A 26451-nucleotide genomic window follows, 5' to 3' on the forward strand; every position below is an offset into this window, starting at 1 on the left:
TTTGATCTTCATCAATGCTCCCAACTGCTCCCCTCACCCTTAAAAGACTGCTCCCCAACTTCTGTGAGCAGCCTTTCATCTGCAAGAAACTGAAAGAAGGTTTGTCTTAAGGTCCCATTCGGGCTTTTTTTTTCCCCCCCTTATTGAAAAAAGCCAGGGCTCCTTTCCCTCTGCCCTGTACTCAAGAGATTGGTTACCTGACTCTGTTCTGCCTCTCTTCCCCTACTTACTGGCCAAACGCGGAGGCCAGTGCTCACACCCTTGTCCTAGCTGGCCTGTGTCCAGTGGGCAGCCCCGGGAAGTCTGGGCTCCCTACGGAGCCCTCATACTGTCCCAGCGAGGATGAGAGCCCGCACCCCTGTAAGCGTGCGTCCTTGGACAACGCAAAACCCACGAACGGGAAAATATCGTTATTCCAACAACCTTACTGGGTCGGAGGTGGACCCCACCGCCCCGGAGCTGGAGCCGTTTCCCCGGCAACAGCCGCTCCCCAATCCCTACCCTCCCAACCCCTCACTCGAGTCCACAAGAGGATTTAGCTAAAGGTCGTTAAAACGTTAAGAGTCCTTTATCCGTGGGTTGGCTTGCCTCGATCCCCGCCAAACCGAGAGAAAACCAGAAGCCTAAGCGCCCCTCCGCCCAGTACCGGGAACTCGCCCCGCCCCCCGCCTCAACTTCGGCCACTTGGTAACAAACACTTCCACTTCCTGAGCCCTCTTTCTTCTCGCGCCGCGGGGCGCCGCGCCGAGCACACGACCCCGCCCCCGCGCGTTCCCATTGGCCGGCGTCGTTCACCCGGCCCGAGCGCCCCGTGCTCTTGGTCTCTGATTGGGCCGCGATGTCCACACCTTCGGTGCGGCCCCGCCCCCGGAATAAGGGGCTGGCGCGGAGTCGCGAGCGCTCAGTCGCCGCGTTGGGTGGGGATTGGTCGGCGCTTTCCGGCTTGGGCTCCTCGCAGTTGCGCGGCCGCACTTCGCCGCACACCTGTTCGCTCAGCCCACCGGCGGCGCGGGGGCTCTCAGCAGGGCTTCCTCCCGCCTGGCGGTCCGAAGAGCGGGGAGAAGGTTTGGGCCGTCCCGCCTCCGGCTCCCAACGGGACCCCAAGTCGCACCACTGAGCCGTCGCAGGGCGAGATGAGCGCGGACGCGGCGGCCGGGGCGCCCCTACCCCGGCTCTGCTGTCTGGAGAAGGGCCCGAACGGCTACGGCTTCCACCTGCATGGGGAGAAGGGCAAGCTGGGCCAGTTCATCAGGCTGGTGGAGCCCGGTTCGCCAGCCGAGAAGGCGGGGCTGCTGGCCGGAGACCGGCTGGTGGAGGTGAACGGCGAGAACGTCGAGAAGGAGACCCACCAGCAGGTGGTGAGCCGCATCCGCGCCGCGCTCAACGCAGTGCGCCTGCTGGTGGTCGACCCCGAGACGGACGAGCGGCTGCAGAAGCTGGGTGTCCAGGTCCGCGAGGAGTTGCTGCACGCCCAGGACGGGCCCGGGCAGGCCGAGCCCCCCGCCGCTACCGAGGCGCAGGAGGCTGGTGGCGAAAATGAGCCGCAGGCCGCCGCGCCGGAGCCGCGCGAAACCGACAAGAGCCGTCCGGAGCGGGTACGTGTGGGCCCTAACCCGGCGGCGACTGGATGGGGGGTGAGAGGGGGAAGCGAGAGGAGACCCAGCCGCCCCTCGGACGCCCAACCGCGCGCCTGCCTCCTCTTTCAGAAACTGGATCCTCGAGGGGGAGACTGCTTCCGCCTCCCGACAGGTCGCACTGGCTTGGGGCTGCGTCCCGTTACCCCCACGCCCCTTCCCAGACTGGGCTAGGACCCTGAGCGCCTTGCCTCCTGCACTGCTTGTCTCTTGGCTTTGGGGAGCGGGAGTGAGAGAGGGCGGCTCAGAGGAGCGCGCAGTCCCCTTTCTTCGGCTCTGTTGGCGGTGTCCCCGTTCTTTAGAACCCCCCAACTCTGTCCCTCCTCGCACACCCCACTCCCTGCCGCCCCAGAGGTGCCAGCTTCCTCCCCGGCCCCTTGAGGATGGTAGCTGCAGCTGGGGCGAAGCAACCGCCACCCGACTTCAAAAAGCTAGAGGAATAACAACTCCCAATTCTGTGCGGAGCCCCGGCACCAGGAGGAGAGGGGTCGCCGACAGGGTTCTCCAGGCAGCGCCCCACCCCCGCGGGCGGGTGCGTGTATCATTAACCTAAGCCTGGCGGGACTTCATTCTCCTGAAGTACGGTGTGACTTCTAAGGAGAGGGAGCCCCACCGGCTCTGGGCGATGTGTGGGGGTGGGGTCCGGGGAGGAGGTGCAGAGGCGTCTCCGGGGGTGGTGGCGACTCTGGCACCGGGAGGATTTATGAGTCTCAGGAATGTGAGGCGTAAGCTGGCTTGTATCTGGGAACGGGAGGGGAGGATTCGGAGGAAAAGAAAGGGCTGGGACGAAGGTGTGGAGAGAGTAGCCTGGTGTTGCAGGGCCCTGCAGAAGCCAACAGAACTCACCAGGGACAGGTGGTCTTGCCCTGTGATTGCCTGTCTCACTTCAGTCTCCTGGACACCAAGCTGACTGGTTGCTTTTTGCCCATCTTTGGTGTTTCCCCAAACGGTCCCAGTTTGGATCAGCTGCAGGAGGGGCAGTAACAAAACAGGAGTTGTGATGAGAGCCTTGTGTCCCCAGAGAGTGAAGGAGGGGGAGGCCGAAGGGTGCAGACTAGGGCGAGCAGAGCCTGGGCCTCCCAGGGCCCGGTTGGCTTGGGCCAGCTCTCCACCTGGTGGCAGCGTGTGGCAGGGGCGTCTGTGATGCCGGCAGAAGCCTCTGGACAGAAAAAAGGCACCCTTCAGCCTTAAGGTAGAAGGTGGAGCCCCAGAGGACCAGCTGGTTTGGTGGAAGCAAAGGAAGTGAGGTCGCCAGAAGCCTTGTCCAGCCAGAGCTGGGCGCTGGCAATACCAGGGCTGCTAGGCTCGTGCTTCCTGCCTCTGCCAAGCTGGTGTTGGCAAGGATGGGGGAGGGGCCGGGGCATCCCTGGCAGGGGTTCGATACCAGGGAGTTGGAAACCATGACCTCTGATCCCAGGCAGGAGGATCTCGTTTGAACTTTGTGCTGAGCTGAGTGTAGCAGTTTGTCATTCCCTCTTGTTTTTTTTCTTTTTTTTTCTTTTTGGACTTTGGCACTGGCACAAGTAACCACCTCCCCGCTCCCCATCCCCCGCCCGAGATGCCGTTATGTTCAGCTCCTCCCCTTGCCCTTTTGGTTTTTTGTGGGGGTTGTTTTGGTTGGTGTGGTTTTGGTTTTTGTTTTTGTGGTTTTTTGGTCTTTCTGCTGCTGGGTGAGGAAGGATCCGAGGGGAGTTGGAGGATGCCAGGGGCCTGGTGGCCTGACCCAGCCTGTGCTCTCCCACCATGCCATCTGGAAAAGCAGTGGAGCTTGACTCTCTGCTTTCTGGGTGACCCTCAGAATCGGATTCCCCCAGCTGGTGATGGGACATCTGCATTTGTGCATATTTCTCAGGCCAGGAGAAGTAGTACGGTACCCTCCAGCTGGTCCTGGGGACACCATCACCAGGCCTCTTGGGGTTTCAGGTCCACAGGCAAGTCACAACTTCTCTGAGCCTTGGTTCTCCCATCTGTAAAGTGGGGAGTGTTGTCATACAGTGACCCCTATTTCCTCTAGGATTTTACGAATAGTGGGAAGTACTTGAGCCCCAGGTGGATGCTGAATTGAGCACCTTCTGCCCGGGCATTTGTGCCAGTCCCTCTGGTAGGAAATGCCCATGAAATCTGGTGTGGCGGCCATGCAGGTGACCTGCCCTGTCATTGCAAAAAAAAAAAAAAAAAAAAAAGTCAGTAAACACAGTAAAACTGACATTTTTCCTAAAGACATCTCACATAAGGAATTTGAGTTTTACTAATTAGTTTTAGCCTGAATTTATTTGCAAAGTGGGGACTGTTAACAGTATCTTCATTGGTTCTCACACGTCAAAAAAGCGTTCAGTGGACAAGTGCCACGCAGAGATTGGGTGGCAGGTAATCTCATTGGAAGACCACCCTGGGTGGAGAATCCTATAGGCAGAGGGTGTGGGATGATGCTTGTAGTACTTTTGGAGGAGGAGGGGGAGGGATTTGCAGCTGTGTCCACCTGCTCCATTGGTGGCTTTCCCCACCCCCTCCGAAGGAGGAGCAGCAACACTCCTGCTCACAGCACCGCCCCCGTGCTGATGGGCCGCAAGGCCTGAGCTACCTCGAGCAGGAGTGACTTAACCTAGGCCTCCTCCTGTGTAAGTTGGGAGCATAGGGGCAGCCACACTGGGTGGGGGTTACATGGGGAGGTCCATAAAGGCAGTAGCTCCATGCCTGGCATGGAACCGCTCAGCAAATGTTGGTATTTGAGTTGGTAAGTATTTCACAGTGATTGTTACGTGCCCACCCTTGGGCTGTCAGCCCTGGTCCTGCCCCTCCTTGGGCAAGTGCTGCTGTGTCCCAGCCTGGCGCTGTCTGAATGCTCGGTCGGAGGTCAGTGTTCTGGAATAATCAGAAGGTGCTCCACAGCCTTTCCCAGTCTGGCAGCCCGACAAGACCCTTCATCAGTCTGGGAACCTGTCGCTTCTCTTCTCCATGAGGCACACTGCAAAACCATTCACAGCCCGCAGAGCCTTTTCTTGACCCTGCAGGCAGAACGAGCTTTTTCTTTGCTCTCCTCCCTCCTCCTCCCTGTCCTCTGCATCTTTTATGGCTGTGAGCACACAACAATCAGATCACCTGTTCATGATCTTGACCCACTGCAATGGTGAGGAGGGTGAAGGTTATGGCTGCTTTGTGTTTACATCCCTGGTGCTGTGCCTGGCGCAGAGCAGGGAGGGGCTCACATAATTTTTGAATGAACAAGTGCATAGTAGCCACCAGGCACTTTTATCCTAATTCATCTCGGTCCAACACCCCCAGACATCGAAATTCCAGACAGAACCTACCTACTGCTTTCTCTTGCCTGCTAGCAGCTTCCGTTTGGGGAATAGAAAGGTAAAATTGTCCATTGTTCCTGCAAACCTCAGCTCCTACTTCTGTGAAATGGGAACACCAGAACCCACCTTGCAGGGTTTGGGGGCAGTTTGATGAGATGATAGGGGTGTGTGTGTCAGTGCCTCGCCTGAGGTACATTCTTGCCAGACCTGACTGACCCTGATCCCAGAGGCAGAAACAGTGCAGGCCGGGGACCCTGGCTGGCTCAGTCCATGGAGCTTGTGCCTCTTGGTCTTGGGGTCGTGAGTTTGATCCCCACGCTGGGCACAGAACCTGCTTAATAAATCCAGGGCACCTAGATGGTTCAGTCAGTTGAGTGACTGCCTTCAGCTCAGGTCATGGTCCTGGGAATGGAGCCTTGAGCCCTGCATCGGGCCTTCTGCTCAGTGGGGAGTCTGCTTCTCCCTCTCCCTCTAATTCCCCCTTACCCAGGTCAATCATACTCACTCTCAAATAAAATCTTAAAAATAAATAAATAAAATTTAAATTAAAGACAAAAGGAACAGTGCAGGCATCCCAGGCAGCAAGGTGGGTGAGTGGGAGGGCACAATGCACTGGCAGCCTCCCAACCTCCGACCCAGGATACGCGGGCCATTTCCCACTGGCAGGTTGGAGTTTGGGAGGGCAGAAGAGAGTCTGCGCTGTAGGATGTTTGGATTTGAAGTAGACAGGGTATGTGATGGTGTGAGTGTGGTTCCTTCTCTGAAGCCACAGATGTGAGATTTCTTCTCCCCTGGTTCCTACCTTCAGCTTCCTATGAAGTTAAATCAATAATTCTGGTGAGAATTCTCTTGGAGACAGAATGGGGCACTCTCCGTATGTCTAGATGTGGGCCGCTCTCTTGGTCTCCAGAGTTCCCATCCCACGGGGCCCTGGGGAGGTGAGGGACCACTTAGGAATTAGAGATGCAGGCCTTCTACAGACAGACGCCAGAGTTCTCAAGGCCGGTATGAGATGCTCTGCTTTTTGCTGCTCTGAGATGAAGTCAGCCCCCTGGGGAAGGAAATTCAGTTCTAGTGCAGCCTTGTGTCCTAAAGATACTGATGGATTTCCATGGTTCCCCTATGACAGCCATGCAAGTTAGGTCTTAGTTTCTCCATTTTGTGAGCAGACAGTGACTGCTCAGTAAATGATGACTATTACTAGTGCCCGACAGTGTGCTGTGTGCTAGACATGCTTTGTGTAGGGGCATCTGGGTGGCTTAGTCCATCCGAGTGGCTCATCCACTCGGACGCAAATCAAGCATCCGGGTCTTGATTTCCACTCAGGGTCATCTCAGGGTCGTGAGATCGAGCCCCAAATCTATCTATCTCTCTCTCTCTCACATAAATCTCTAAAAAAATAATACGCCTTATGTCATTCAATCTACAAAACTACGGCATGAAGTAGATACTAGTGCCCGTGTCCCCCTGGAAACAGAGTCTTGGTCAGTTCAGGTGGGGCAGCCCCACATGGACAGGGGTTATTACCCCAATTCTCTCTGACTCCGGTGCCTGCATAGCCACTCAGCCATGCAGTTGGGTTGTACTTGAGGGCCCGACTGTCCAGCTGGGGGTCTCTGACCATCGCATTCTGAGCTACATAAGAGCCATCATAGTGAGTGGAATACATTCACCAGCTCCTTGCAAGGAAGGGTCCCTGTAGCTTCTGTCTCTTGGGGGTATCCTTTGTGGCATCACCAGGAAAATGCGTCAGCGCAGAAGTGGCCTGGCTCCTGGCCCCACCCATCTCTGATGGGCTGGGATCTGGAGCCCACCCACCAAGTCTCTACCTTATCCTAACACCCCCCCCCCAATCCTAAGAACCTATACTTTCTGGCTCTGGGGCTTCCCTGCAGCACAACCCCCCCCTTCCCACCCCCGCCACCTAAGGCCAACCTTGACCTATTGGCCTTAGCCTTGCCTCACCCCTGAAGTAGGACAGCTCACCATGTCTCCAGCCCTCTGGGCAATGTTTAGGTTCCTATGCCCTACAAAAGGGCACTCCCTCATTGCTGTGTTGTCTTGAGGCTAGACCTCTGACTTCCAGAGTCAAAGGCTCCTGCCCTCCTGGGTGTGTTACAAGGTTGTGGTGCCCAATTAAAGTGTGTGTGTGTTGGGGCGGTGATGTAGAAATGTGTTTGGGGGCGGCACCTGAGTGGCTCCGTCCGTTGAGTATCCCACTGGTGATTCTCCACGCTGGTCACGATCTCAGGGCCTTGGGATAGAGCCCTTGGGGTGGGGCTCCGTACTCAGCACAGTCCGTTCGAGATCCTTGCTCTCCCTCTCCCCCTTCCCCAACTTGCGCATGCACCCCCCAAATAAATAAATCTTAAAAAAAATTGGGGGGCAGACAGCTTGAGAGTTGAGAGTGAGACCTCTAGAATATCAGCAGGCCCTGGTGGCAGCCACTGACCACGTATGGCTCTTCTTAGCACTTGAACTGTGCAGGTCCCACTTGAGATGTGTTGGAAGTTAGAAATGCCACACCAGATTTTGAGGGCTTCCTACAACCCAAAAGACATAAAATAACGCTGTTAATAATTTTGAAGTGGATTACCTGTTGAAATGATAGCAGTTTGGGGCATATTATGTGAGATAAAGTCATTGTAATTAATTTCTAATTCCTTTTTTTACTTCAATGTGATCCTGGGAAATTTTTAATTGCCTCCCTGACCGACACTGTGTTCCTATTGGACGTGCTGTTCCCCATCTGAGTTCAGAGCCTGACTTCTCCTCCCCTCCTCTGTGGACTTGAGTGGTTGATGTGACCTTTTTGAACCTGAATTCCCTCATCTGGGAAGGAGGGCAGTAATACCTTCTTCACAATATTAGAATTAGGTTTGAATGAGAAAATGTACATATAATCGCGGTGTGGCCCTTGGCCCACAGTACGGGCTCAGTAAACAGTAGCTTCTATTTGTTATTTTAATAGAGCCACAATTACACAAGCTCTCTGAAGGTCTTTGTCCCTTCAGGACGGCCCTTAAATCCAGTGACTTCTGGGAAGGAGGGTGACGAAGAAGGGGGGATGAGGGAACAGTGGCTGCGGAGCGGTCGGGCATGGGGCGGCCAGCCTGGAGGGAGTCCAGCCAGGCAGCAGCCCACGTACCAGCCTGCTCCGTCCCAGGCTTGCCCAGCCCTGGGGAGACCTGAGCCAAACTCCTTCGGGTGGGTCTCTGGCCAGCACCAGGAGAAGAGAAGCTGGCGCAGGGCCCCTGCGCGGGGTGTGGGAGAAGCAGCTCCCACTTTACCGTAGGTCTCCCTCCCAGAGCCCACCCAGTCCACCCAGATCACCCTGCTGGGGTCCTGACAGGGGCCATCCCACTGAAAAACAGGAAGTCCAAGATCAAGGGCTAGAGCGCTCCTTTCTCACAAATGGAGATGGCCAACATCCCTGTCTGCACAGACCTGGGTGGGGAAGGTCCTGTGGGCACGGGTCAGTGGCCACCGAGCCTTTTCTGTACCTCGGGTGAGGAGAGGATGCCTCTAGCCTCGAGCTCTGGCCACTGGCCAACAGTCTGAGCTCCTGGTCACTTCCCAACCTGCCCTGAGGACAGTGCCCCCTTGCTGCCCAGTCACATGTCACCCTCAGGCTAGGCCAGCTCTCGCCATCCATCATGGCTTCCTTGAAGAGCTGGCACGAGACCCGAGTTCTGTGGAACCACGGACCTGCCTCCCAGGGCAGCTGTTGGGCTCTTCCTAATGCCCAGCGTCCCCCCCATCCCACCCCCCGCCAGAAGCACCAGGGCTCCTTCTGCCCACCCCCCTGTCCCCTTGTTGCTGGGGCTGCTCTCCCTGGGGCAGCAGGCTTCAATCTTATCTTAAACAAGAGCCTTGGCTGGGCTGGGCTGGGCTGTGTTGGGGGAGGGGCAGTCTGGGAAGGTGAGGGTCACCTCTGTTGTTCCCCTAGCCACCCTGGTGGTCTGCCGGCTCTAACAGCCCATTCCTTCTGGGGCCCAGAGCTGCCTGGCCTTCTGGAAGGAGCCTGGCTGTTTTCTATAGGGCCCATCACCATGACACCGGCCAGGGAGGGGCCGGGCCCATTGGGGCGTTGGCCCCCAGCAGCCCTCCCCGAGGAGGAACAGGGAGCGGCCCTGGGCCTGCTCCCCAGAGACGGGCACTGGGATTAGGGTATCGACTTTCCTCGGCTTTCCAGGTGGTTGCTGGTGGCGCCTATTGAATTCCGTGCCCGCCGTCCGCTCCCTGGGCTGCGTGGGTGGAGGTGATTGGGCGGCCACTTGGGGCCAGGCTGGGCTCCCTGGGAGAGAAGGAGGAAAGGAGGGGATGGCCACGGGGGCCCGTGACAGGATTTGGGACAGCCTGCCAACCTGGGCGGGGGGGGGGGGGGGGGGGGGGGGTGGTTCCAGGAGAAGAGTCTGAAGGCAGCTGTCCTGGCAAGATCTTTTCTGGAAAACTTGTCTGGTGTTGCCTGGAAGACTCAGTCCCACCCCCCAGGCACCCCATCTCATTTGCACTGTCCTTTGGCCACCACTGCCTCTTGTTCCTTCCTCTTGCTTCCGAGTCTCAGGTGCCTCATGAGCAGGTCCTGATTTATGCTGCTGACCTGTCATGGCGTCTGGGATCCCTACCTGGCACTCTGAACGCTCTGAGGCCATGCTCCCCTTGAAGACCCCTCCCCACCCCCAGCTCTGGACCCCTCCTGAGCCCCTGGGGGCCTCACAACCAGGAGCAAGATCGGCTGGACTTTCCAGCTACCCCCTTTTCCCCAGAGGCAGAGCCCAGGTCCTACTTCAGCTCTGGGGGTGCGGGCCCAGGAGCAGCAAAGGCCAGGCTCTGCCCCGGTCCCTGCCCCCTTCCCACCAGATCCCCAGGAAGCCTGCCCCCCGCCAATTCCTACAGGACAGCCTCCACCCTGGTCTGCTGGGATGGGCTGCTTTGATGGGCTGACTCGGCATCTGGCAGGGACACCTCCTGGAGACAGCTGGGGGAGGGGTGAAGAAAAACAGCCTGGTTTCCTGGAAGGACTATGAGCCCCCTCCCCTCCCTTGGGCAGGAGGGTGCTGGATGGGGCCCTATAGGTGTCTGAACATGTCAGAAAACCACCTGGAGCTTCCTGTCCCCCTGCTCAGACACCGCCAGAGGGTCGGCGCAGGTCCCAGTACCAGGGAAAGGGAGCAGTGGGGAGCTGAGCCCCATTTCCTCCAATCCCACGGCTTGGGACTGGCGGCGGGGAGCGAGGTTCAAAGCAGGCCCTCCGGCCTTAAATGACGGGGCTCTGGGAAACATGCCCATGTGGGGGATCAGGAAGAAAAGCCTGCAGTCCTGACTGCTCTGCTGGCCAGGAGCTCTCCCCGAACCGCTAGGCTGCCCCAGCCCAGGCCTGCCCACTGTTGCATTGCTTATCCCAAGCTCGGGCTGGAGCCGTGGCCGCAAGAGGCCTTGAGTACCCGGAAGGAAGGCTGTGGTTTCATCAGCGGCCGCCTGCCTCCCAGCAGAGCCTGCGCCGCCGTGGGAGAGCAGCCCATGTTTATGACTCCTGCTGAGGCCTCCTCCCAGTCTGGACTTGGGTCCTTCGGAGCCAGCCCATGGATGGTGGGAGGAACACGGGGTCCAAGTCAGAGACCTTGTGAGCGCTCTGGCTCCTCCACTGTGCAGCTCGCTGGGTGACATTGGGCCGTGGGCTTGACATCTGGACTCTCGGTTTCCCGGCCTTGAGAATGGGGGTGCCCCAGCCAGGTTGCGATGGGAAAGATGACTCTTTGGAATGCGAGGAGGTGGGGAGGAGCGGGACGGCAGAGCTGCACGGTTCTCAGGGTGATCGCGGGCTCGGCCTGGCTGGGGCAGAAAGCTGAGCCTGCCTGTGGTGGCAACTGGTCAGACCTGTTCCTGCTCACCTGGGCCTGGGGGAGGGCTGGGCTGGCAGCTTCGTGGCAGGATTAGCTGGAGGGGAGAAGAGCCTCCCTTACTTTATCAAACAGGATCCTGTGGGGGCTGCCGCGGGATAAGCAGCCGCTGGGAGGAGTGGGCCCCTCCTGGAATTGGACCCTGTTGACAGGGAGAGTTGGGGAGAAGATGCTTTGCAACCACTGGGGCTCCCCTCTGCCCCCCGCCCTTTTAATGCTTGCTTCTCTGGCTTTGCTACTATATGGGATGAGGGCAGCCTGCTGAAGGAGAAACCAGGGAAGGGCCCACGGCCTCTGGCCCAGATCAGGGTGAGATACGGGTCCAACCATCACCTCTTTCCTGTCTTCCTCTCCACACACCCCACCAACATCCTGAAACACAGAAAGTACTGCCCGGGCAGTTAAAGGAAAGCAAAGTCACCCTCTGGCCACCCCCGCCCCCCATGAGACTGAAAGGGTGGGGAGCCCCACACGGCAGCTGCCTGCTGGGACTGGCAAGTTGGGGCAGGAGGCCCCTAAGCCCTCCTCTCCTTCCCTGCCTCCCTGGCCAGCCCTACTCCCAGCTGGGGACTGGCGACTCAGAGCAGCCTGGCCCCCACCCTACCCCCCAGAATCTCCCTTCCTGGCTTAATGTGACTCATCAGTAGGGTGGCCAGCGCTGGGAAAGTCTGCTCGGGCACAGGGATTTTGAAGTTGCCAAGTGTTCCCACCTATGTGAATTCTCTCACTTGGCCTCCCAGCGACCCTGGCACCCTATGAATGAGGAACTCGAGGCGCAAGAAGGAAATTACTTGCCCCAGCTCACATAGCTAGTAGGTGGTAGGTGGGGAAGCTGACACTGGGGCGGGGGCCTTGACTCCGGCCTCTGCTCATGGCCTGGGGGTCACTGGGCACTAGCAGGCTGGCTGCTGCAGCTCCAGGCCTGGAAGGAGAGGGAGAGGGACGCCCGAGTCAGGCCTTGGGCTCAAGCTTCTGGCTGAGGTTTCAGTTGCTTGGCCTGTGCACACCCGGATTCCCTCCGTTGTGTAAATGGGTCCGAGTGCTGCCGCGTCTAAGCTAAGCGGCTTAAGTTGGACCAAGGATGGTGAAAACCATTCTCAGCCGAGTGTCCAAGCGCTGGAGAGAACTCTGCCTGGGCCCTTTCAGTCCCGACTCTGGCAGGGCCGTGGCCACAGCCACGCTGGGCTCTCCCCACAGCCCAGCCCTGCTTCTCATAGCCCTTTAACCATGCAGGCTTCCCCAGCAGGGTCTTCGGGGTTCTGCTGCTGCCTTTGCCCCCAGCCTTCTGCTGGCGGGGGTCCCTGTCCTGTCCAGGACTCCTTATGTGATTCCCCCAGGTCTGGGGTCATCTGGCTGCCTGCTTCCTTTTTGCTGGGCTGTTTGGCTTGGATGGGGAAAGCCTTTACTGTAAACACACTGACCAGCTTTCAGTAAACACCCTGTCTCCGCTGCTGCAGAGAACTGGGTACCAAGGGGCTCAGAACCCCCAGTCACCCAGCCAGGCTGGCAGCGGTGCCACCCCAACCCAGAGGGGGCCAGACAGAACTTCTACTGGGGAGGCATAAGGTAGCAATCAAAATAACACAATTAACCTCAGAACATCACAAGGGAAGGGACTCGAGTTAATCTGGTCCCGCCTCCCATTTGCCAGAAGGAGGTGACTGGCTTGGAGGGGGCACCTGGGCAGTGTGCGACAACGTCAGGTCTTCTGGGTTCCAGCCCAGCGTTCTCTCAGATTGCTGTGTGGGATCCGGCAAACTTGCCTTAGTCCCCTGTGTTCCTTGTGGGGGAGGGGAAGGGGTCGGGCACCGGGCTGGGAGGGCGGGACCTAACAGGATGGAGAATGGCCACGGATCCTCCTCTGTCCCCACAGCGGGAGCTGCGGCCTCGGCTCTGCACCATGAAGAAGGGTGCCAACGGCTACGGCTTCAACTTGCACAGCGACAAGTCCAGGCCGGGCCAGTTCATCCGGGCAGTGGACCCAGACTCACCTGCCGAGGCCTCAGGGCTCCGGGCTCAGGACCGCATCGTGGAGGTAATGCTTCCCAGCCTCTTCCCAGGCACCTGCTTCCTGCCTACCTCCACACAGACAAGCGGTCCTGGGGCAGCCATCACACCGCCTGCTCCTTGGTTGGCGCAAGGGGTCCAGAGAGCCCAGATGGAGGGAGGGAGGGAACCAGAGAGGGGAGAATCATGGTGGGTGGGTGGGCCGGAGGGCGGGCAGGAAGGGCGATGGATGGCCGATAGCCTAATTCCCTCCCCCCACCTTCTCTGGGTTCTTACTGACGGAGAGAGACACTCAGTAGCCCAGGATCCACCCAGCCCTTCCAGTGGACATGTGGGGTCACCTACAGAGTGTCCCTACTGCCTGAGGCCTCCGTGGTGGCAGGTGCACTCAGAACTCTTGGTGTGGTGCTCGGGAGGAAAGGAAACGTGTTTTTGTTTTGTTTTAAAGATTTTATTTATTTATTTGTCAGAGAGAGAGAGCAAGTGAGAGCAAGCACAGGCAGACAGAGTGGAAGGCAGAGGCAGAGGGAGAAGCAGGCTCCCTGCGGAGCAAGGAGCCCGATGTGGGACTCGATCCCAGGACGCTGGGATCATGACCTGAGCCGAAGGCAGCTGCTTAACCAACTGAGCCACCCAGGCGTCCCATGGAAACGTGAACCCTCTGCCATGGGCGAGCCCCAGAATCTCAGTCTTAGAACCTTAGAGCTAGAAGAACCGCTCTCCCAAGACTTCTCATTTTACATGTGAGCAAACCACGGCCCAGAGCGGGAAGTCGGACACAAGTACATAGAAACGCTCAGGCCCATCCCAGGCCTCGCCGATCTTTCCTGTCCTTCTGTCACAGCTGTGTTTGTTTAGTCTTTTCTGGATATTTTCTTTGGCTTTTTCTCACGTGTCCTGCCTCTTCATTTGATTGTCAAGTGGGAGGACCACTTGGCTTCTAGTTCAGGACTCCCAGGCCTGGTGGGTTTCGTGTCCCCAGACTGCCAGCTGGCTGAGGACAGGAAGAGGACCCTTCACACCACCTCCACCTGCCCCCCTAAAACTGTGCCAGTAACCCCTGACCTCCCCTCCCCCCACAACAGGTGAACGGGGTCTGCGTGGAGGGCAGGCAGCACGGGGACGTGGTATCCGCCATCAAAGCCGGTGGGGATGAGACCAAGCTGCTGGTGGTCGACAAGGAGACTGATGAGTTCTTCAAGAAATGCAGAGTGATCCCATCTCAGGAGCACCTGAGCGGTGAGCAGCGGAAGCCCCGGGGTCAGGGACGTTGGTGGCCAGTGCTCTAGATCTCACTGTGTCCTGGCGGACGGGCGGACAGTTTCCTGTTTAATAGCTTCCTCCCCCTCCCTCAGGGGAGTTTGGGGAAAAGAGGGGCCTGATGTTGGGAGAGGAAGCCGGGATGGCAGTGGTTTCTGAGGATGCGAAGGACGGGCTTGAGCCATCACGAGGGATGGTGAGACTGGACGGACGGAGGTACTTATTCCCAGACCAGAGCCTCAGCACTGAAGGGAGGCCTCCGTCCCAGCCCCTGCACCCCTAGTAGGTTCTCCAGGCAGCGCTCATGCAAGGGAAGGGTTAACTCCAGCTTTGCTTGGTCAGATCAGAGTCCAGTGACAGGGGCCCCCTGCCTCCCCTCCCTTCTCTCAGGTTGTCTTGGAAACCCAGGCTCACTGGCTCTAGACGCCAGTGGGTGCCTCCTTGGTCCCTGGTTCCCGGGCCCCTGCCCTCCCCACCCCACCCCCAACACGCTGCCAAGCCTGGCACCTCCCCCTGCCCAAGCCCCAGCCCAACGGGGCAAGTCTGCTGCTGCCGGAGGGCAGGAAGGAGTTAAGCAAAGCTCTTCTCCCTGGCGTGGACTTTCTCCCTGGAGAGATGGCTCCTGGGGAAGGCGAAGTAGGGTGGGTGGGACCTCTTTGGACTTTGCAGTGGGCAGGGCCTCCCTAAGGTTGTCGGGGGGTTTTTATTTGTAGGGGGTGATCCACCTAAAGGTCCTGGCACAGACTTCGCCTCTGGGTGGAGGGGTCAGGTGGACGCAGACTCCAGGCCTGGGAGGTAGGGCACCACCTTATCCTTGTTTCCCGAGTTCACAGAAGCTAGATAACTCAAGATAGTCGCCTTCCTCCGTGAGGGGGAAACCGAGGCCCTGAGAAGCTCCATCCTTGCTCTTGGTGGAGGTTCGGATTCACAGCTGCTGAAATACCTTCCCCTGAGGCCTCCAGCTTCCTTCCCCCACCTACCCCTAAGGAATCAGTCCTCAGACATTCCTTCTTCTTATCTCTGTGGCTGGGTGGGATGGGCCCTGAGAATCTTGGTGGTGATTGTGGTGGTTGTAGCCTCTGGCCTGAGGAGCCACACAGGGAGGGCCTGAGGGCAAATATCCTTCCCAGGTATGGGGGGGGGTGTGTCTCCAGGCTGCCCTCCACTCCTCCCAGCTGGGTATACCTGCCCCCCACAGAGAAGAATGCCCTCCCAGCAGCTGCCTCCTGACCACCAGAGACAACCGGGAGTGGGGGTGGGGAGTGGGTGAGGGTCCCCGTGTCCCAGCGATCCTGTGCTCAGCCACTATGGGGAGAGGGTGGGTAGCAGTAGGGAGGAAATGGTGAGTCAGGTATGCCTGAAGTCCAGGCCCCAGGAAAGATGCACGTTGATAGGGAAGAAAGAGTCCGAAGAAACCCACACAGTCTGACCAGCCCCAGCGGTAGAACAGTCCCACCTACAGCCAGGCGGGGCCCTGCCTCAGCCCAGCGAGGGGGGACCCCAGGCTGGTGTTCTCTCCTTCTGAGCACCCCGTCAACCTGCACATTGGCAAGCGGGAGTGGGGATGATTTTCTCTTTTAGGTGAGGCCGCTGCTGCCCGGAGTCGGGGGTGTGTTTCCCACTCTGGTGCCCAGGCCTGGGGATCTGCATTTCTGACATGCTTCCCAGATGATTCCTAGGCAGCCAGCCTGGAATTTCCTCCCCCTGAAGGACAGCAGTTTTTCCAAATTGTTCATGACCCATCTGTGGTTCGCGAGATCTACCTAGCAGGCAAAGACTAGCATACTACTTTAAACGAAACTGAATTGAAAATACAGGAGAGCATTACGAGGTGGTAAGGGTGTGTGTTGCTTTGTGAAGCTTGTTCGCTGAGGTCTGTGTGTGCCAGGTCACCAGGATGGCAGCCGTACTGCAGGAGGGTTGCAGTCAAGGGACTCAAACACTCACGTAGGGCACAAGGTCTAATTACGGGCCAAACCCGGCAGCTGTCCCTCCTCTCCGGGCGCCGCTCCAGCCACATCCCCCAGAGCTTCTGGACTCACCTTGCTGCTTTCTTGTTTTTTCTCCCCTTCTCCTAGGTCCCTTGCCTGAGCCCTTTACCAACGGGGAGATTCAGAAGGTAAAGGCAGACCCCCTGATGCTCCTCTGGCCCGCAACAAGCCAGGGGCGGTAGGAGAAGGGTTGGAAGGCAGCACGGCTGGGACAGTGGGACAAGGACGGCCGTTGGGCTCAGGTTGCGGCCCCCTCCTGAGCCCTGAGCTGTGGAGCTGCCGGCGGTGCCCCCCTCAGCCCCTGTGTGGAGCGCTTAGGCAGGAAGGAGAGGAGAGGCCTGGCGGGGCCCCTTGCAGCCCGCTCTCCTGGTGACAAGCCCCGCCTTCAACTCCCCACCGTACAGAAGAGGCCATTCTTCCCCCCAAGAACAGAGCTTCAGTGTCTGGACGCACGCCGCCTGGGCCCTGCTACTTCCAGTCTGGGTTGGAAGAACAAAGCCCCCCCTCCCCTCCTCCCTGGGCAGAAGGGAAGGCCGTGGAGGCTGGGGAAGAGACGGTGGGGCCTGGTGCCAGCCGAGGCCGCAGAGGAACCCAGGCAGAGGCTGAGCACCAAGCTGAAGCCTTGGCCAGGACCTTCACTCTGGGACAGGCTGACTCCGAGGCAGACCACAGAGCTGGAGCTTTCTACAGGGCCTGCTCAGAGGGTTCCCATCCCCAGGGGCTACTGCGGTGGAGGGAGGGTGGCCTTGGGTCACCTGAACCTTCTGTCACCCCATCTGTGGGCCTAGAACTCTCATCCCTCTTACTCCTCCAAAGCCCTTCTTAGCTGCTTTGGGGTTAAGGTTTCAAGATTCCTGGGGTCAAGTCCAAGGAAGCAGGTGGGCTGCAGGAAATTCAGGGAGTATCACAGTTCCCTGTGCCAGGCAGAGGCCCCCGGGATCCCCACACCCCCCTCGAAGCCCCTCCACGGTCACTGGCCCAAAAGGCTAGTCGACGCTGAAGGCTACTTTGGGAGAGCTGGGGGGTGGGGGGTGGGGGCATGTGAGCAGTTTAGCTAATCCCACGGTGGTCCCTCCCACTCGGGTGGTAGAACCAGCCTGCCCTCTGATCCTTAGAGGAATGTGAAATGTCAATCCCCAAGGCTGGCCAGCCAGCCCCCCCAACCCCCTACACTCTCCTACAGACTAAGGCAGTGTGGCTTCTGAGTCGATGGGAAAGGCTTGTGTGGAGCTTCTCAGACCAGGGCACCTGTCCTCCCTGGAACACACTTCCTTGTTGAGGACCTCCCCACCCCATCCCTTGCCAACCCACACTCCTCTTCTCTGTGCCAGGAGAACAGTCGTGAAGCTCTGACCGAGGTGGCCTCTGACAGCCCCAGATCAGCCCTGGCAAGATCCACCTCCAGTGATACCAGTGAGGAGGTAGGCTGTTGGCTGGGCGGGCAGAGGGTGGCACGGGTTACAGGAAGCCCATTCCCAGGCCACGCTCGTTCCTGGCACACCAGCCTGCCTTGGAGGTCACATGCTGTGCCACGTTCTGTCCTTGTGACCTGGCTTCCCTGGGCACTGCCCCAAGGGAGCCACCTTGCTGAGGCTGAGGACCGGGGCGCCTGGCCGGGCACTGACTCCCTCCCTCTGCTGCCACCTCCTCTTCGCAGCTGAACTCCCAAGACAGCCCCAGGAAACAGGACTCCACGGCCCCCTCGTCTACCTCCTCCTCCTCCGATCCCATCTTGGACTTCAGCGTCTCCCTGGCCGTGGCCAAAGAGAGGGCCCATCAGAAGCGCAGCAGCAAGCGGGCCCCGCAGATGGACTGGAGCAAGAAAAATGAGCTCTTCGGCAACCTCTGAGCATCCTCCTGCCGGTGCCCAGGAAAGCTGGGCGGGCCTGGCCAGCCCCCAGGCCCCAGCCCTGCTCCCTCACCCTCCTCCTCACTCACTCCCTGCTCCTCCTCCAATCAACACTTAAATCAGCACCAGCACCCTCCCTGCCCCCACCCCCATCGGTGAATCTGATTTTTCTAGAGAACTAAGCTCTTCCCTTACCTCTGGGAAGGTGAATGTGTTTCCATCCTGCCCCGACCAGAAAGCAGACTCTCTCCTGCTCCTCCTCCGGGAGTGCTCCAGCCTCTTGCCACTCCCCAGGGACCTCACTGGAACGCACACCAAGCAAGGATGGGGGGACCTGGCGAGAGGTCCCATTCCCTTGCAACCCCAAGTGATGACTAAGTCCGGGGTTGGTGAGGATCCCCAGTGACAGCAGTGACACTGCAGAACGGACAGGGGTCCATCTTCCTCAGAGCCATGGCTTGGGCATCTTATTTTCGTTCATTTGATTTTTTGAGTGCAGTATCAGAATTTAGAGGGATTTCTGTGTCCTTAATTAACATGATTTGTCAGGTTGTTGCATCCAGGACATAGCATCAACCTCGACCTTGAACTTCATTCCTGCCCTGGAGCCCCGGGCAGCATGGGGCAGGTCTGGCTACCCCATGCCCAGCCACCCTAGTGTAAGGAAACTCCATCAAATTCAGCTGGCTTCCATCCTGCCTCAGCCTCTGTGTTGTCTTTTAGAGCTCTGGGTGTCCCCAGGGCAGCCTCTAGCCAAGGGTGGTGTAGTCCAGGCTTCTGGAACTCTGACGGGGGAGTAGTACCACGTGGGCGGCTGTATGCTGAGGGCTGTAGCTGCCTGCGTGCTACCTGTGGGAGTGGGACCTGCCCAGCTCCTGAACGGATGCAAAGGCTGCCTGCCTGTGCCACCCCCACCCCCACCCCCAGCAAATCTTCAGGTAGGACGTGGGAGGGGAGGTTCACATGCTCCAAGGACCTCATGCACTTTCTGATTCAGGAGTACAGAACTGGTGAAGGCCCCAGAGGAGCTGCATGTAGAATGCAGAGAGGGGCTTCAGTCTCTTCTACTCGTGGCCAGCGGGGTGCAGGGGCAGCCGGGGCTGGCAGCAGATTCACCATCTCATCTGGCTGTGGACACAACCAGAGGGCAGCTGTCCAGGACAGGCTCCGTGGCAGGTGGGGTGGAGGGGGCTTTCCAAGGGCAAAATACCTGCTGCTCAAGAGATCAGGTCTCTCCCACCGCTGGCACCTGAGGCCATATCCTGGACGTCTGCTAGGGTAGCCCACAAGGGCTGAGGCTGCCAGGCCCGGAGGTGCTTGGGAAGGGAGGCTGATGCTCAAGGAGACCGCTAACCAAAGAGGACCCAGGGAGCCCCTGGGGTTCAGAGAAAGCTGGGGCACATCTGGTCACCTTGGCCTCTTGAGTTTAGATTCCCACCAGCCTTAAGAGAAACCGTTCAAAACCTTTTCATAGTATCCTGGCCTTAGACCTGGCCCACGCCCTCCCAACTTTGCCTCTAGCCTGTGACTCCTGGTAGAAGCCTCTGCCAGGTTAAGCAAGGCCTGAAGACTGCTCCACGGGGCAGCAGAGGGGACCCTCCCCCAAAAAGGGGCCCCTGATACAGCAACAAACTATCACTGAGGGACCGGACACACTACAAACCGTCTGTGCTCAGCAAGCAGAGTCAGACTCTAGTTTCCCATCTACATGGAAGTGTTGGAATACACACCTGCATGGGGACGGGGCAAGGAAGGGGTGCTGGGAGCCGAGCGCCCCAGCCACGTTCTGGCTCTGCTACCTTAAGCAACGCCACTGCAACTCATCTGAAGGTTTCCTCCCGTCGAGATTATGGGGTACCTTTAAAGGTCTCTTCCATGGCCACTTTTTGAAACCTCTTTGGCCTCAACAGCCACCCATATGACGGGACAGGTGGGAGTTGAGGGATGTCCCGTGTACTGCTGTTTGGCGGCCCCTGCCATCCGAAACCTGTGCTTCTGGCGCCCCCTTGTGGGTTTGTCAGGCGCAGCTCCTCCCAGAGGCCGAAGAGCAGAGTGTGGGGAGGTCAGAGGTCCCTTTGGGAAGCTACACAGAGCGGCTTCTGATTTCTCCTGCAGCCCTTACAGCTCAGCAGAGGCTCCAGGGTTCACCAGCAGAGGGAGCTGCTCCCGGGTCCAAAGAGCAGGGAGGACGACTAGGGTTTTGCCCACATTCTAAGCCACCTGTCATTCAGGGCCTAGCTCATTCCCTTACAAACTTCTGGGATCACGCTCAGCGTGCTGCTGCAGCATGAAAGCAGACTGCGCTCCTCCTGCCCTGACCCCACCATGCCGGCCGGGATGCTGCAGGCTGGGCCTTCTGGAGGCTCACTGCGCATGGGCCCAAAGAAAGCCAGACAAGGTGCCGTGCAGTGTGGTTTACTCCCAGCCAGGGCCGCCTCCACAGGGTGCCTCTGGCCTTCCCTTCACCAGGCCTCCAGTCGCCTCTGCTCCCACCACCACCCTGCCTCCTGGGGCTTCACGCTGTCCACTCCAGGTTCCAAGTCCAGGGCTGGCCAGGAGGGTGGGCTGTTTCGGAAGTAACTCATCCACACGACCAGCCTGAGGGAAGCCAAGGCTGCTCCAGCCCAGAGTCCGAAGCACCCCACAGGAAGAGTCACAGGCTACAGAGGGGCCAGGTGCACAGTGCCCCGAAGCCCCCAACAGTTCACCTTGTGTTACGGAACTCTGCTGTTCTGTGTGGTCCCAGCACCCCCATTCACATGGAGCGGCTGCTGACAAGACCAGTTGTCACTGGGACTGCGGCGGCCCATCTCCATAGCACCTCTCTTCCACATGGCTGGTCTGCTCCAGAAGCCACTGCCGCTCATGCTCGTTCACTGTCAGCCTGAGCGTCACCTCTTGGAAGACGCTGCTCACAGCCACCTGTGTGAGCAAGGGCGGGGGGGCGGGTACAGCCACAAGCTCTGGCCCCACCACCTGCCTCAGGCCTTGCCCTTCCACCAGCAACATCCTTACCTGCTCAAAGTGAAGCTTCTGGAACATCCGGATACTCGGTTCATTTCCTTGCCCAATTTTAGCCTCAAATCTGGTCAGACCTAATTTGGTCACTCCTCCCAGAGAAGATGGGGGAGAGGGACGAGCCACAGAATGAAGCCCCTCACAGCCCCTGCCCTGCCCCTCCCACTTGGCAGTGCAGGCATCTGTCCCCTGGTCCCCACCCTCAGGCCTGAGGAAGGCCCCTCCCAATGTGCCCCACCCCCCAACCTGGGGCCTGACCACATCCCCGCTGTCTCTGAGGCTTCCTCACCATAAGACATCATCATGAGAACAGCCTCGGTGCCAAAGCCTCTGCGCCTGCAGCTGGGCTCTAGGAGAAACAACGGCAGTCACTGGCGGTGTGTGCCGGGCTCCACGGCAGGCATAGCCGTGAGGCAGCCCAAACCTTGGTTCATCCTCAACTTGGCCCGGCTGGTGCTATTACTGCCATTGAGCAGACAGGGAAATAGACAAAGAGAAGTCAAAATGACCCGCAAAGGGCTCCCAGCAACTCAACCCCAAAGCCAACCCTTTAACCTCAGTGTCCTGCCTCATTAGGACAGTCTTAGGGGAAGGCTGTGGACCAAGGAAGACACAGACTAGAGGGGCTCCTCCCGCAGCGTGGGGAGATCTTGGGAGGGTCCTCAGCACTCAGCACCCCCAGCAGGAACGGGGCAGAATGAAGTCTGGAGACCACTTCCCTGCCCCCCGCTCCACAAACCAAAGGTTAAATTCACCCCTAAGCAGAGGACGGAAATAAAGCTGCCGACCAGGGGGGAATCACTGCACGGAGAACCCTACGCAGTCCCGGCCGGCTCAGGGTGCAGCAGCTCCGCGGGCCAGAGGGAGGGAAGGCACGGCCAGGCGGAACCAACCTGCAATCATGACCTCAATCTCCCCCAGGGAGGGGTCCCCCAGATCTGTGAGAAAGAGGTTTACGTCTCCCGCCATGCAGCTCTCTTCAGTGGTGCTCGGCCGGGCCTGCCACTTCTCTGCATCCAGCACAATGAATGTACACTCTGAAAATGAGGCACCACGGTTATCACCTACTCTCCCCGAAGAGGCGATGGGACCATAGTCTTCCTACCCAAACCACAGAACTGGAGAGCACAGTGGGCCAGGAGGAAAACGAGCCAAGCTTCCCTTAGCTGATGACAAAGCCCTAAATTTGTCTTATGCGGGAAAGAATGGAGCCCCAACAGCAGCTGTGTTCTCAGAGAGCAGGAACCACAACTGTGTTTGAGCAAGACCCGTGAGGGGCCGGGCCTCCAGGTACAGCCAGAGCCCTACACACTCTACTTTCTCCAAAATCATTCCAAGTCTGATGTTGTGAGTGGGGGCAAAAGGCAGAAGCCTCGGTCATGGGGCCTGGCTTCCAGGAGCATCAGAGTAGGATGGTTTCTGGCACCTCCCAGACTTTTCAGGAAGGGTTTTTTTCACAAAGCTTCTGGGGCCCAGAAGGCTAGAGAAAGGGAGGGAAGCCGGAGACTGCCTCGCCTCTGGAGCCAGCCCTCCCGCTGCCAGCCCGGCCCAGGGCCCGCGCTCCTCACTGTCCGCGTCCTCCCGCCAGCTCCGCTGCATGGAATGTTCCTGCTCCAGAGTCAGTGGCTCCGAGGCGGTCAGACGCCGCAGCTCCTCTGATCTCATCCACTCGTGGTATCTGCAGGGACAGGGGGATGGCCTTGGGCATGCAGGACTGACTCAGGAGTAGGGTCTGACATTTTCTGAGATGAAGAAGTGGATGGTAGGAAGCAGCAGCCCACGGGCCTAACACGGGGCTCATGAAAGATCCAAGGAGGGGCGTGCGGTGGCTCAGTCGGTTAAGCACCCAACTTGATTTCAGTTCAGGTCAATCTCTGGGTTGTGAGATGGAGCCCTGCATCAGCCCAGAGCTGGGCATGGAGACTGCTTGGGATTCTCTCTTTCCCTCTGCCCCTCCCACTGCTCGCAACTTGGCGCTCGTGCACGCTCCCTCCAAAAAAAAAAAAAAAACCAAAAACAAGGAAAGGGTTATAAAAGCTAAGGCAAAGGGCCACAAGCACTAGCGCTAGAAACAGGGGTGCCTGGGTTGTTCAGTCATTAACCATCTGCCTTCAGCTCAGGTCATGATCCCAGGGGTCCTGGCATTGAGCATTGCATTAGGCTCCCTGCTCAGTGGGAAGCCTGCTTCTCCCTCTCCCACTCCCCCTGCCTATGTTCCCTCTCTTGCTGTCTCTCTCAAATAAATAAGTAAATAATAAAATCTTTAAAAAAAAAAAAAAAAAGAAAGAAAAAAGGTCGTAGAAGCGAGCTAGTCTTACAAGAGAACAGCAGGAGGGGTCCGTTCTGTCTCTCCAGCTTCCCGTCCTGTCTCAGGGGTCAGCGCTAGAGGAATCGTATTAAGTCAAACATTCCTCAAATTCCTGAGCGAAAGTCTATGGCAAGCTGTAAAGACAGCTGGACATGCCTCCACAAAGGCCAGATTGGAACCCCCAAAAAGAAAAACTACAGAGCCTGGGTGGCTCAGTTAAGTGTCTGCCTTCAGCTCAGGTCATGATCCTGGGGTCCTGAAATAGAGCCCAATCGAGCCCTGAGTGGGCTCCCTGCTCAGCAAAGAGCCTACTCCTCCCTTTCCCTGCGTTCCCCCTCCACCCCCCGCTTGCGTGCACATGCTTGCTCTCTCTCTCAAATCAATCTTTTAAAAAAGAAAAACTACAAGGAGAGAGTATACCCCTACATCACCACCATTCCAGGCTCCCAGACGTTTGCCAGCTGCCCTGGCAGGAGTCCCACCCTGAGACTCAGCTCTGGCCTTTCAGAACAGCAGACATCAGAACAACCCATCAGCTCTTATCAGCTTTTATGACAAGATACAGTCATGGCTTCAAGAACAGAGCAGACGGGGGCCCCTGGATGGCTCAGTTGTTAAGTGTCTGCTTTAGGCTCAGGTCATGGCCCTGGGGTCGAGCCCTGCATCTGGCTCCCTGCTCCATGGGGAGGTTACTTCAGGATTCTTTCTCCCTCTGCCCCCTCCCCCAATCCCACTCTAAAATAAATCTTAAAAAAAAAAAAAAAAAAAAAGAGGGGTGTCTGGGTGGCTCAGTGGGTTAAAGCCTCTGCCTTCAGCTCTGGTCATGATCCCAGGGTCCTAGGATGGAGCCCCACATCAGGCTCTGTGCTCCGCGGGGAGCCTGCTTCCTCCGCTCTCTCTCTCTGCCTGCCTCTCTGCCTACTTGTGATCTCTGTCAAATAAATCAATAAAATCTTAAAAAAAAAAAAAAGAACTAAGAAGAGAAACGTCACTAATTTACAATTATGCCGTTTCTTTTCTTACACCCATTTAGTTTACATAAAATCATTCTGTGAAGAAAGTCCAAAACGGAAGCTGAAAGGATGGAAGGCCAATGCCGGGGGAGGGCTTGCTGAAGTCCTCAACCTCTGCTTCAGTGCTGGCTTCTTTCTGTAAGGACTTCTCGCAGCAATGCTTCTGCTTCCCAGAGCAAGCAGCCTCTGGGATTTGGGATGAGGAAGGCTGGCCCTCCTCGCTACATCCTGGGAGAGGAGTTTGCATCCCGTGTTAGGTGGACTGTTACCTAGGCACGTGCTCTGCGGTGTAAGGTACTAGCACCACCTTCTTCCCCAGCAGCAAAGTGTTCTCATTTAACCTCATGGTAGCGACCTGCAGGAGGGGAGGGCAAACACTTCAGGACCCTGTGTTTCCTCCTCTTAGGGTGGGAGCCCCGGGGCCTTTACTTCGCTAAATGCCTCCCGGAGCTAAGTTGTCAGAAGACCCTGGTCCTTCTTTCTTTCCAAACATTGCAGAGAACACGGACTCTAGTCCCCTTGCGAGAAGGGGGAAGACGGCGGTTTAAAGAAAATTACAAAATCCTTGCGTCGCACCTCAAGGGGCTAAGCCTGAGCGGCCATTTCTGCGTACCCCCTTCCATCCCAACTCGCGGAACTACGAAGCCTCAAACCCAAGCGCCAAGATCTAACCCCAAAGCTCCCATCACGTGCCCCTGTCCCGAGGCTCCACCCCAGGATCAACCTTCCGTCCCGCTTCAAGCCTATTTCCAGCCCCTCTTCCCCGCGACCAGCCCAGGCGCCGGACTCGGACCCTCTCTCCTCCCCACCCACCAAGCCAGGTCTAACCGGGCCGCTCCGGGGTGAGGCAGGCTTAAGTTCTCAGTCCCCTCCCCTTTGTGCGGACAAGCAGGCTGCTCTCCTCGATCACCCCCACCGCCGGAGCGGTTCAGCTCACGCCCACGCCCCGCCGACGAGGTAGTCCCCAGAGGACCCCGCGAACCACCTCTTCCGACCTGCCCCGCTCGCCCTCCGACCCGCGGCCCCCTTCCCGCACGCGCCTGGGAGTGCCCCTCCCCCGTTTCCGCCACGCAGACGGCAGCCGCCCCGGCCCAATCCCGGTCCCGCCTCCGCGAGGCGCCCAATCAGCGCGCTCCGTCCCGCCCAGGGCGCGCACGGGCAAGGTGGACTCCGGGCGCGGGCGCATGCGCGCTGTGGGCGCTGGTGCGGGACAGCTGGAGCCGGCGGCGGCGGTGGAGGGGCCGGTGGCGCCGGCCGCGGCGGCCGGGAGCGAGCCGGAGTGCAGGTGTCCGGCTGGACGGGAGGGTGGGATGGGCTTGGACGGCGCCAGGTTCGGGGCTGCTCCAGGAGGGAGGAAGAAGTTGGGGAAAGACACGAAGCGGGGCCCTTGAGAAGAGAGGGAGGCTTGAGGCTGGGGAGCCCGACGGCAGGGCAGAAAACAGGTTGGGGGGTGGGGAACGGAGGCCCCGTTAAAAAGGAGAGGTTTAGAAGCAAGGGGTTGGGTTGGGGAGCGACCTGGGCAAGCCTAGCCCTAAGCAAACAAGTTTGTTGCCCTAGGCGGAGGAGACAGTTAGTTGGACTGCAGTGTGTGGTAGTGAGCTCGCCGTTCCTGGCGTGGAATGTGGACGCCCCCCCAGAGTGTACAGAGGGGACGCTCCGTGGCGAGGGCGACTGAGTGGCTTGCGGGTCTTCTTCTGTCAGAGGGGCATTGAATTCCTTCATGCACCGCACAGCAAGGGAGAAGTTAGAGGAAACCACCCAGGTCTGTCTGCCAGGACTGTCTCATGGCAGGCATTGAGGCCATGTCTGTAATAAAAGTAGCGGGCGGGGGGGGGCAGGAGGCTGCTCTCCAGAACTGGCCCCCCATGCCAGCGACACCTGTCAGAAAGTTGGAAGTCTGCTTTCTCTCCCCCTAGGGAGCCGCAGCAGCCGCTGCCCCAGCAGGGAAGGAACCTGAGGAATCCCGGCTGCCCAGCGACCCTTCTTCACTTTTGGAAATGGCCGGTGAAATCACAGAGACTGGGGAGCTCTATTCTCCCTACGTGAGTTTTACTTTTAGAACCTGTTTTACCCATGTCGTTGCCATGGTCTCCTAGAGAAGCACTGTGCTTCCTAGACCATACTACAGAGGACAGCTGCTTTGAGACCCTGGTGAAAGCCAGGGAGGGG

General features: G+C 58.5%; 3 protein-coding genes across 9 annotated transcripts in view; 2 read left to right on the top strand and 1 right to left on the bottom strand.

Annotated features, from left to right (window-relative positions):
• Positions 1–900: 900 nt before the first annotated feature.
• SLC9A3R1 (SLC9A3 regulator 1) lies at positions 901–18641 on the top strand. The gene is made up of 6 exons (XM_032323012.1): positions 901–1595; positions 12710–12871; positions 13929–14082; positions 16182–16222; positions 17426–17515; positions 17752–18641. The coding sequence occupies exons 1-6, from the start codon at positions 1134–1136 to the stop codon at positions 17941–17943; spliced, it is 1101 nt and encodes a 366-aa protein (XP_032178903.1). The 5' UTR covers positions 901–1133; the 3' UTR covers positions 17944–18641.
• Positions 18642–20342: 1701 nt separating this feature from the next.
• On the bottom strand, positions 20343–25388 carry NAT9 (N-acetyltransferase 9 (putative)). 6 transcript variants are annotated; one of them, XM_032323027.1, is made up of 7 exons: positions 25323–25388; positions 24552–24637; positions 22530–22639; positions 21855–21998; positions 21251–21310; positions 20959–21053; positions 20343–20865 (listed from the first exon to the last, which is right to left on the bottom strand). In XM_032323027.1, exons 2-7 carry the CDS (start codon positions 24626–24628, stop codon positions 20731–20733), a joined length of 621 nt encoding a protein of 206 aa, XP_032178918.1. In that variant the 5' UTR covers positions 24629–24637; positions 25323–25388; the 3' UTR covers positions 20343–20730. The 6 variants fall into 6 exon arrangements, with proteins under 6 accessions (XP_032178918.1, XP_032178920.1, XP_032178914.1 ...); XM_032323029.1 differs by having other exon boundaries at positions 25278–25357; XM_032323023.1 differs by having other exon boundaries at positions 25111–25335.
• Positions 25389–25438: 50 nt separating this feature from the next.
• TMEM104 (transmembrane protein 104) overlaps positions 25439–26451 on the top strand; it is a 52758-nt gene continuing 51745 nt past the window's right edge. Inside the window, exons 1-2 of one of the 2 annotated variants that reach the window (XM_032320911.1) lie at positions 25439–25567; positions 26199–26324. In XM_032320911.1, the coding sequence (XP_032176802.1) occupies positions 26280–26324 (45 nt within the window). In that variant the 5' untranslated portion in view covers positions 25439–25567; positions 26199–26279. The remainder of the gene's footprint in view (positions 25568–26198; positions 26325–26451) is intronic. The other variant, XM_032320910.1, reaches the window with a different exon arrangement.

This window comes from Mustela erminea, chromosome 18 (genome assembly GCF_009829155.1).
Source record: "Mustela erminea isolate mMusErm1 chromosome 18, mMusErm1.Pri, whole genome shotgun sequence".
Taxonomy (NCBI): Eukaryota; Metazoa; Chordata; class Mammalia; order Carnivora; family Mustelidae; genus Mustela; species Mustela erminea.